General features: G+C 37.3%; 1 protein-coding gene across 2 annotated transcripts in view; it reads left to right on the plus strand.

Annotated features, from left to right (window-relative positions):
* The window catches only part of ONECUT2 (one cut homeobox 2), a 63,482-nt gene extending 52,059 nt beyond the window's left edge, over nucleotides 1–11,423 (plus strand). For both annotated transcript variants that reach the window (XM_056544851.1, XM_056544859.1), the window contains one exon: nucleotides 3,353–11,423. In XM_056544851.1, coding sequence (XP_056400826.1) covers nucleotides 3,353–3,639 — 287 coding nt within the window. In that variant the 3' untranslated portion in view covers nucleotides 3,640–11,423. The remainder of the gene's footprint in view (nucleotides 1–3,352) is intronic.
* Nucleotides 11,424–11,819: the final 396 nt, after the last annotated feature.

Below are 11,819 nucleotides of genomic sequence, written 5' to 3' on the forward strand. Positions count from 1 at the left end.
TGGAACAAGAGGGACCCCAACTCTTGATCTCCCCAGTGGACCAATCCAGGTTTGGGGAATGGTGTTGAAGCCAGGGTAGTCCAAGGAGAACTTCAGAAGTGCAATTAGGAAGGACAAAAAATACAATTTCCTCGTGATGAGGTCCGATGCACATTAGGAGGGGCTCCGTGCGGTAACGCACGGTGCAATCCAACCTGGCTCCGTTGACCGCGGAAATGTGGAGTGGCTTGACAAGACGGGTCACCGGAATGCGGAATTTATTCACTAAGGACTCCCGAATAAAATTCCCAGAAGCTCCAGAGTCCAGGCAGGCCACGGCTGAGAGGGGAGAGCTGGCTGAAGTAGAAATCCGAACAGGCACCGTGAGACGTGGAGAAGCCGACTTAGCATCAAGAGACGCCACACCCACGAGAGCTGGGTGCGAGCGTGCGTTTCCCAGACGTGGAGGACGGATTGGGCAATCCACCAAAAAATGTTCAGTACTGGCACAGTACAGACAAAGATTCTCTTCCTTACGGCGATTCCTCTCTTCCAGGGTCAGGCGAGACCGATCCACTTGCATGGCCTCCTCGGCGGGAGGCCTAGGCGCAGATTGCAGTGGAGACTGTGGGAGAGGTGTCCAGAGATCTAAGTCTTTTTCCTGGCGGAGCTCTTGATGCCTCTCAGAAAAACGCATGTCAATGCGAGTGGCTAGATGAATGAGTTCATGCAGGTTAGCAGGAGTCTCTCGTGCGGCCAGAACATCTTTAATGTTGCTGGATAGGCCTTTTTTAAAGGTCGCGCAGAGAGCCTCATTATTCCAGGATAGTTCAGAAGCAAGAGTACGGAATTGTATGGCGTACTCGCCAACGGAGGAATTACCCTGGACCAGGTTCAGCAGGGCAGTCTCAGCAGAAGAGGCTCGGGCAGGTTCCTCAAAGACACTTCGAATTTCCGAGAAGAAGGAGTGTACAGAGGAAGTGACGGGGTCATTGCGGTCCCAGAGCGGTGTGGCCCATGACAGGGCTTTTCCAGACAGAAGGCTGACTACGAAAGCCACCTTAGACCTTTCAGTAGGAAACTGGTCCGACATCATCTCCAAGTGCAGGGAACATTGCGAAAGAAAGCCACGGCAAAACTTAGAGTCCCCATTAAATTTGTCTGGCAAGGACAGGCGGAGGCTAGGAGTGGCCACTCGCTGCGGAAGGGGTGCAGGAGCTGGCGGAGGAGATGGTTGTTGCTGCTGTAGCTGTGACTGTACTTGCTGTAGTTGTGACTGGAGTTGCTGTGTCATGGTGGTCAAGTACGACAGCTGGTGATCTTGTTGGGCGATCTGACGAGCTTGCTGGGCGACCAGCGTAGGGAGGTCAGCGACAACTGGCAGAGGAACTTCAGCGGGATCCATGGCCGGATCTACTGTCACGATGCCGGCTGGCAGGTAGTGGATCCTCTGTGCCAGAGAGGGATGGCGAGGACCGTGCTAGTGGACCGGTTCTAAGCCACTACAGGTTTTCACCAGAGCCCGCCGCAAAGCGGGATGGTCTTGCTGCGGCGGTAGTGACCAGGTCGTATCCACTAGCAACGGCTCACCTCTCTGACTGCTGAAGATAGGCGAGGTACAAGGGAGTAGGCAGAAGCAAAGTCGGACGTAGCAGAAGGTCGGGGGCAGGCGGCAAGGTTCGTAGTCAGGGGAGATAGCAGAAGTTCTGGTACACAGGGTTTAAACACACAAAACGCTTTCACTAGGCACAAGGGCAACAAGATCCGGCAAGGGAGTGCAAGGGAGGAGACCAGATATAGCCAGGGAGCAGGTGGGAGCCAATTAAGCTAATTGGGCCAGGCACCAATCATTGGTGCACTGGCCCTTTAAGTCTCAGGGAGCTGGCGCGCGCGCGCCCTAGAGAGCGGAGCCGCGCGCGCCAGCACATGACAGCAGGGGACGGGAACGGGTAAGTGACCTGGGATGCGATTCGCGAGCGGGCGCGTCCCGCTGTGCGAATCGCATCCCCAACGGCCATGACAGAGCAGCGCTCCCGGTCAGCGGGACTGACCGGGGAGCTGCAGGGAGAAAGACGCCGTGAGCGCTCCGGGGAGGAGCGGGGGCCCGGAGCGCTAGGCGTAACAGCCCTGCCGTAACATCTATCCAGTACCAGCCATCTGAGCCAATGAGCACGCAATAAAGAACACAGCGTCTGCAACAGTGGTGAGTGATCTGCGTTTCTTTTTCTCTCTGCTCCACATTTATTCATAAAGTGACCGTTACTGTGAGCACCGCCACTAAGAGGTTATGTATTCCATTGACATCAGGATCGCATCGCAATATATCCACTACTTGGAACGCAGTGCCAGGTTAACTCCCTATTTGAATCCGTGTTGTCTATAGTTATTGTATCTAATAAACCAATGGTATGGTGTTTTGTCCTGGCGTTTTATTGTTTTAATTCCTAGTTTTTCATGTCTTGTGGTTATATAAGTAAAGTAATAAGAGCCATTTACCTGCAGTGGTAAGTGGTGGTGCCAACTTGCCCCATGGGTACTAAGAGACATGTAATAGATAACGATATGGAGTGTATGGTTTGTGCTTATATTATAATGTATCATGTGTATGGGGGTTTCCATACTGTACTATATAGTTACTTAAAAAAGAGCAAAGCATGTAGATTTTTAGTATAAAAATAAAGGAAAACATCAAAGGGAAAGTTAGCACAAAGCTGATCATTCAAAATATATGTTCATATATTGTTGTTCATATATCTTGTTGATATGGGTCCTATACTTATCTAGTGTAGAGAACATTGTATTTTTAAGATCATGCAGTAGGAGAAATCCTCCCCCAAAACTTATTAAACTCTGATAACTCATAATTGTTTCATTGTGTGGAAATATGAAATTTTTAAAATTGTGGGTCCAGTAGAAACTAGAATTTGGTGGAATGGTGACATTAGCATATATCTCTATGTTTGCTGTATATATATATATATATATATTTTTTTACCCATAACTTGTACTATTTAACTGTTCATTTTTGTTTATTCCTTAACTTGTTCAAGATATTATATTTTTATGTAATTTTAATGTGATCTTCGAGTTGAGATCTTTAGGATATGGAGTAATAACATTATAGGTCATGGATACTAGACTTATAGGGACAGAACGTTGATCCAGGGTTTTAGTCTCAGATACTGGAGTTGGGAAATCATTTTTACCCCTGGTAGTGGGCAATTAGCATCAGCCTCATTTTTACCTTCCACTGGATCAACACAGTAGGGACACAATAGGGATATAGGTTGAACTTGATAGACTCCAGTCTTGTTTCAAACCCAGTGATTACTGTATGATTAATACTTTCATTTTCTTTTTCTTGTTCTCAAAGCATGCAAACGCAAAGAACAAGAACCGAACAAAGACAGAAACAACTCACAGAAGAAATCCCGCCTAGTTTTCACAGATCTCCAACGAAGAACACTTTTTGCCATCTTTAAAGAAAACAAGCGTCCGTCCAAAGAAATGCAAATCACTATTTCACAGCAGTTGGGTTTGGAACTCACTACCGTCAGTAACTTCTTTATGAACGCCAGGAGGCGGAGCCTGGAAAAATGGCAGGACGATTTAAGTACAGGGGGAAGTTCATCAAACTCCAGCACTTGTACCAAAGCATGAGGGGGATAATGGCTTCTTAGTGGGCACAACTCTACTCTAACCAAAAAAAAAAGAGAGAAAAAGGATATATATAATATATTTTTGTTGTTATTGGTAGGGCCATTCACTGGTGACAGTCTCTGTATTTGTGAAAAAGTTTTCCTGGGCTCAAGTGGAAAAAAAACAAAAAGTTCACATGGGATCCCTGCGCTGTGACTAGCAACGCTTATCTGCCATTGGGAACCATGGAGGCAAAAAGGAGAGTCCATCCGGTCAGCAAACTAATTCTTCACATCTTCCAAGCAGTCAACATCTTGACATTTATTGGAAATCCCAAATAACACTTGAGTGGTTACAACATGTCAGTTATCAGACCTTGGCACCAGGTTTAACATGTAAGCCAGCAAAACACGATATTGTGTTACATCCAACTCTATCCATAGCACAAAAGATCTACCAAACCGTCCATTCATCTTTTTACACACAGACCTTAACTGAGCACAATGTCAGAAATAAAATTCAAGGACTTATTTTTGTTTTATTTTATTTAGTTTTTTATTTTATTTCATTTTTACTTTCATTTATTACGGTCTATTTTACAACCGTATTATTTTCAGTCTATTCACCACACAAGTACAATTCTAAAAGTACAGTGTTAAGCACAAAGGTACGTTCATTTATGCGACAAAAAATTGCCGTCTCTAGTTTAATTTTCCTACTACATATTTTTAAATAACCCTTTACATAATTTTTTTTTGGGATACAGTAGTTACTCAGGAGACATTTTTAACTGCACAGAAGATTCCTAGTCAGATTCTTTATTAGTTTTTTTAATTTGTATTTATTCCTATTATCTTTTCTTTTTTCTCATTGCCTTCATTATATTTTAGATGACAGAATTTTCATAAAAAAAAAAAAAAAAGAATTTAAATTGTGTCAGGTCTGAATACAGGACTCAATGCCACCAAAACCGCCTTTTATTTTACCCGTTTTATTTTTCATACTATCTGGAGAAGAAGCTACCGCACACACCAAAGAACCAAAAACACGACTAACCAAAGACAAAGTAAAACAAAAAAGTTTTACTTCCTAAACATACTGTGAGTTCTTCAGAATACCAGACAGCTTACAACCCTCCTATGTTTTACTTTATTTTTTTTGGAAGTGTATGCTACAGAAAACCAAACATTTCCAAAGTCTCTGTGGACGCCCAGCCCTTCCTGTTTGATAGGCCTTCTTCCAAACAAAATCCAATGTCAGTATTTTGTGCTGACGTTTTACCAGTGGATGGCCCTCTCCTTGAAAACTCGAGTCTGTGTTCCAAAGCTAAAGCCAAAGGCTATAATATTCCTTTAAAGACACTTGAGACTGTTTTTTTTATGTACTACTTAATCGAAACCAAAGAAACTTTTTTCTGCACCTAATTCTACTGAAACAAAAACTGTTCCATCGAAAGAAAGGAAGCACGTCAGGAAAAGTGTCAACACACTGTGTTTGGATAGACATCTTACACACCTTAGGAAGCAGATCTCTGAAATAGGGTTTACAAGGGTTGAAAGGATTAATGCGACCGAAAAAAAAATTCTACAGTATGTGCTCGCTGCTTCATCTAACAACTTAGTCCTCTTAAAGTTGAAGATTGTCTTTATTTTGTGCCTATGCAGATTTTTCAAAGAACAAGGAATTGACCAACATGAACCTCAACAGCTGCAATACCAAAGATGAGTTCTCACAACTTTTTGTTTTCAGTTCATATTTGTCTTCTTGCATGGCTAAATGGCCTCAAGTGCCACCAGTAGGCTTTGTTAGCGGTACTTTTGTCTTTTTTGAACAAAGAATAAGAAAATGGTTTGTTCCACATTATACAGTGTATATTTCCACTTAGAATAACTCACCACCATAGATTTGGGGCCTAAGATGTTGGGATAGTTGTGAAAAAACACAATTGTTGGTTTCAGCTATTTTGTGGCTAAGCTATGAAAGTCTATAGAATATTTTATAGGGTGAGGAATGTTTAGCTCACAAAATGGCTGACCTATGGTTTACCAGTCAGCAATTCCTACTATTGTGGTATCAGCTCATAAAAATTGACATCTGCAACATGAGTGTGGGCTTGTGACAGTGTATTCTGTGCAAACACAAAAATGTTCATTGAGTTACTGATTTAAATTTGCATTAGGGGTAAATAAGTGTCAAGGCTAAAATTCCTTGTAAGGTTCAAAAAAATTGCCAATTGAGTAGTTGCTGATGGAAATTTTATAAACAATTGGGTGGTTATGTTGAAATGTTTCTAGAAGCATCTGGGAAATGTTACAATTCAAAATGTTGAACTTTTTTATTCAAAATCTTTTTTAAAACAACAGCTTACATAATTTACATTTTACTTATAAAGTTGGCATGAATTATACATCTCTTGCAAAAATATGAGGTGTCCAGGTGTTAATTTGATTCGTATTTTTAAACAGATTTTTTTGACTTGTTTATTTTTTTGTATTGTATGTCACAAAAGGAAAAACACATGTCACAATGTAACAAAACACAATTTGGGCAACATGTAAGTGACAAATGGTTAAGGAACACTTAAGGAAGAACTGATATGTTGTGTTAGTGGAGCTCCTCAGGGGTGGGGCAATACTCAGATCTTTAAAAAAACACTAAAGATAACATAATGCTCACCTCCACAGGCTCTGCACTAGGTATATCAAAGAATATTGGTTTATTCCGAAGTGTTCCTTTAACTATGAGCTGAGAATCCTCAAGAGGTGGTATTTAGTATCCCAACATCTTATGCAATGCCTGGCAGTTAATATCATGGGCACAGCCAATATGAGTTCAACTTTCAAGAAATCTTGGGTATTGTTAAATTATCCATGAAAGAACAAAGGAATGTGTTTATTTCATATGGTTGAATAGCTTTATTTAAACCTATTTTCACAAAAGCTTAATCCAAAGACCTGACAATAACTTAACCAGCGGGAAACCAAAAACACTCAAACCTGCTTGTGTTAAAGGGATCTACAGTCCTATCTGCATTACCGTTTGAGTCATCTAAAAAAATATGATTAATTGCTTGTCACAAAAATTATTTATTAGGTTGTGGAAATAATTTAATGGTTACATTGGCTTGTGTTTATTTATTATAATTCATATAATATTTAATTATTTATAATTTAACAGAAATTCCCTAATATTCTAATATGATGTTCCCCATATTCCAAATAACAATTACTGTATTAATATGATTATTATAATTTTTTTTTATTTATTTTTTGTAAAATGTATTGGTATTTTTCCTATAATCTTTTTTAGTTCATCTTTCTCTTAAATCAAGCGTAAAAGATATGAAGCTTTGAAGGTGCTTTTACTGCGTTTGATAAAGCAATTTCTGTTACAGCCACAATGCAGGTTACAAAAAGAAACAAACTTTTTTTTTTGTTTATTCTAAAAATTGTGTTTCATTTTACAATGTCTTTTTTATGATCTGTAATTAAATTATTTAACTTATTCTACTATTTTGTTAGAAAATGGGGAGACAAATATTTTTTGGCATTTCTATGTCATAGGACAACCTATTTATTTTATTTATTATTCCTCTTCCTCGAAGAATGTGCGTGTGTATAGTTTATATTTTTTATTTAAAAAAACAAAACAACTTAAGCACTAAATTATTTTGTTTAGACAGAACAACAGAGCAACGTTCGTAGACAAGCACGGATCATGGCTTGAAAGTTGTGAATTTGGAAAACAATACAACACTGTTTGTTTTCTTTACCAAAGATTTTGTTTTCAAAAACTATATTTTTCCAGCTTCTTCTATAAGCTTGAGGGAAACAACAAAAAAAAAATACAAAAACATTCCAAACAAAAAAAGAGAGAGAGAACCCTTAAACTAGCTGCTTCCAAGAATGAACTGTGTGTGTTATAAGAAAAAAAAATCTATTCCTAGTGAGAACCAAAAATAGGCTACCTCACTGACTTTTTCCTTTTGTAATTTAAAACGTGATGATGATACCAAAGATACCAAAGATTTGTTTCACTTGTGCGGTCCACTGCTAGCATCTGCTCCGTTTTCAATATTCCAATCTCCTTTGGTGTAAGACATGAGCATAAAGTGTGGCTCTATCTAGGCCATTCTTCCACCAAAAGATCTTCACTTTTTTTTTTTTTTTTTTTACATATATACAGCTGTAGCTTGGATACCCCAAAGAAAATTCTGTGTACAAGTAAAACATAAAATAACAATACAAAACGTACATACATAAAACCCTAATAGTTTATATTCTCCATATCACGTTCTTTGCGTAAAGTAAGCTGATACCTAAGAGACCAGATTATGCAAACATTTTGATGTTGAAAATCAATAGAAATAAACCTCAAAAATAACCAAATATGAAAAACACAAAATGAGTCATTTTGTCCCAGGTCCAATATTTCATATTGAACACAATTTTTTTTAACTACTTTAAAAAAATAAAATAAAAAAAAAGGAAATGTCCTATTTTCTCTAAATTATTCTTTTTAATAATAATAATTATAATTGTAGCATTTCATATTACATGTTTTTTTTATTGTGAAAACATTACATTTATTACAAAAAATCCTATTATTTATTTTAAATGCAAAAAATTACAAACTTTCAGAATTCCAATTTTTTTAATTAAAACAAAAATTACAGATACTTTTTTTTTACAAGAATTTTGATTTGTTTGATAAATTATATAGTCATAGCTTTAAACAAACTAGAAATCCACAAGTATCAGGCATATACACGGACATAATTCTGCATATCTATTAAAAACTGTTGAACTATTAAAAAAATTATAATAATAATCTTAAGCGTTAAAGGCTGCCGGCTTCAATTATTGCCCATTTACCAAATAATTGTCCGCCTTCAAATTATGGTGTAAAACATGTAAATTATAAATGTTAAACAACCTTCTTTCTTTGAAGGTCAGAACATCAGAAATTGAATTATAGATGTGATTTTTTTTTATTTTTTTTTTATTAAAAACCCCCCCCCAAAATATAGAGATTTACACACAGAGTTTAATATAACTATGGTATGAGTGCCTTGCTTGAACCAAATAAATAATTCCTTCTATTTTGCATACTTCATTAGGATATTTGACATTAAATTCGTTCCCGTTTCTCCAAAGCAACAAAAAGCAATAGAAGCAAAAAACAAACCAAAAATAAATGTAATAATACCAAAGTTTCTTCTACCCCAGAATACCCCAGTCTTGTCAATGTCTACTACTGTGTATAGATTGTTTTACTTGATATTTTTTACGGTTTCAAAGCTTTAAAAAGAAAACAGGCAGCGATGTGACGCAGGTAGGCCGCACAAATTCCTTACCGAATTTTCTCAGATATACCTCATAGATAATAGTGTTTAGAGTAATGTTATTATAGCGTATGTAATAAATGGATCGCTGTTTCTTTTAGTAAATGTGATTTCAAGAAAAAAAAGCTTTATACGTTCTAGGTTGTGCTTTTGTAATAGTTGAGAAGGTGCGCTTAATAATGAAACAATGTATGTTGTTTGTTTTTTGTTTTTTTTTATTATTTATTTATTTGAAAATGGGAAGAGTTGCAGAAATAGAGCCCAAATGGGTTTACAGTTTTTCATATTTTGCTGAAGAAACAATCTGTATTAACCCCTTCATGGCTAGTCATGTGAGCTTGTATTGCTGAGCAATGCGTTCCAGGCTACAGAGGGTTAATTTTCTTACTATTCTATTTTTTTTTTTTTAGTTTCAAAAAATGCAAATAATATTTTCAACATTTGTTCTACTTTGTTTTCAGCTTGTTGTGTATCGCTGTGTTGGATAAATATTTCTAGCCAAGAGCTACCAATACATTTTTTTTTTTTTATTAGGCAAAGCTAGTATTTATAATAATTCATCAAAAGGACACATCATAAGATTATTTTTGTTTATGTACAATGTGATCCCAAATATAATAGTTTCCATAAGTGAATCATAATTTTCCCATTCCCCCCCTAAAAAAAGTAATCTAGTATATACATATATATATATATATATATATATATGAAGTTGCATCACGATTTATATACGTTAACCCCATTAACCAATTAATTGTACATGCCCATTCAGCATATTATTGAATTAAAGTGGTTGTTCAAGTTTAAATATGGCTGCTTTTTATTTTTTCCAGAAACAGTGATGAACCTGTCCATGGGTTGTGTCTGGTATGGCAGCTCAGTTCCATTGAAGTGAATAGAGCTGATCTGCAATACCAAACACCACCTGTGGATGGGTGTAACGCTGTTAATAAAAAAAAATTACAAAAAAAAATAAAACTGCCATGTTTTTCTAATCCTGGACAAATCCTGTTTACAGTCAATATTAGCCAAAGATGTTTGTGAGCAATTATTATTTCACTTTATCGTGGAGCATAAAACCACTTAGGTCTCTACATTCCATTAATTTAATTCAGTATATTTCTTTATATCGATTACATTGACAGTGTTCATAAAAGTGACTGTTCACCAGGAATCATGTTGGCTTTGTTTAATAGATCCGAAAGTTTGTATTGATCATTTCCAAATGACTGCAAACACTAAAACCTGCTTGAGTTGTTAGAGATCTAGAATCCTTTCTGTATTTCAGTCATCTTAAAAAAAAAAAAAAAACTATTAGTTGTTTGCCATGAGAAAAATATATTTTATTAGCCGGTGGAAATACTGTAATGGTTACATTGGTTTGTGTTATAATATTCAATTATTTACCTAAATTACCCAATATTCTAATCTAATTCCCCATATTCCAGATTACAATTATTGTATTTTTTGTTTGTACAATGTATTTGTATTGGAATAAATCAGAAGAAAATGTTAGACCTTAAATTAAAAGGTGTTAAAGGGGTACTCCACTGCCCCAGCGAACATTTTGTTCTGAACGCTGGGTGTGGGCTGGGGGTTGTGTTCCGAACACTGGAGCAGTGAAGTACCCGCTTAAAAGGGGGTTCCCCACTTAAGATTTTTTTAAATTATTAGGGTCCTTTTGACAATAAGCTGATCACAAAGTCTTCACCTACTGGGAAGCGTAGCATTCCATTGTAATCTGTGGAGAGCCATTTTAAAATTACCTTGCAGCGCAACCACAGGGGAAGTTAAGCATTACACAGTGCCCATTTACTTCAATGTTTCCTCTTTGTAAGGCTTCATTCACACCATGTTTGGGGCATATGGCAGCCGGTTCTTTGCTGGACTGAAAACCTCGGTCTGTTGTGCTTTTAGTCTGGCAAAAAATAAATAAATAAATAAATACAGTATGAAAATGACCAGACCAAAGTCACTAAATGACTCTGTCCTACTCATTGAATTGAAGGGCTACGGCAGGGATATGACAGCAACTGGTTTTTAAATTCTACCTTCGCATCTGGCTGTCGTATACCCCAATTGTGGTGTGAATGCAGGACAGGAAAAGTCCTCCAAGGCAAGAGATGTTCTTTATAACTGATCTCAATTTTGGTCAAGAGAATCCTGAACTGTGGGCTTTCCTCTTTTAACTCAAAATTCTCTGATAGGGTCGAGGAAAATAGGTTTTCTAAACCAGAGAATCCCTTTAACAGAGAGGCAAAGTATATTTTATAATGTCCACTTACTGTAATGTGTCTAAACTCCAAAAATTGTGCTTAAGTCCCATGACCACAATAAATATCTCAAGACTGTCATGCATAAACAAGTACTCGTACTATATGTAACCAAAATCAAGGAAATGGCCGCTTACATAATCTCCTCGCACGGCTGTGTGCTCCAACGAAATGGACGCCAGAAGAGATGGATCAGCCAGGGTAATAAATATCTTCCATTTATTAAGGTACGAGCATAATATTCACTGGCAAGTGACAACAGCAGCACTTTGTTATCTGCTGTTGTCACTTGCTGGTAACTTTTATCCTCGTACCTTAATAAATGGAAGATTTTTATTATGCTGGCTGATCTGTCTCTTCTGGTGTCCATACTACACTGCTCAAAAAAATAAATAAAGGGAACACAAAGATAACACATCCTAGATCTGAATGAATAACTAATCGTATTAAATACTATCGTCTTTACTTAGTTGAATGTGCTGACAACAAAATCACACAAATATTATCAATTGAGATCAAATTTATCAACCCATGGAGGTCTGGATATGGAGTCACACTCAAAATCTAAGTGGAAAACCACACTA

The sequence above is a fragment of the Hyla sarda genome, chromosome 1 (assembly GCF_029499605.1).
Source record: "Hyla sarda isolate aHylSar1 chromosome 1, aHylSar1.hap1, whole genome shotgun sequence".
Lineage (NCBI taxonomy): Eukaryota > Metazoa > Chordata > Amphibia > Anura > Hylidae > Hyla > Hyla sarda.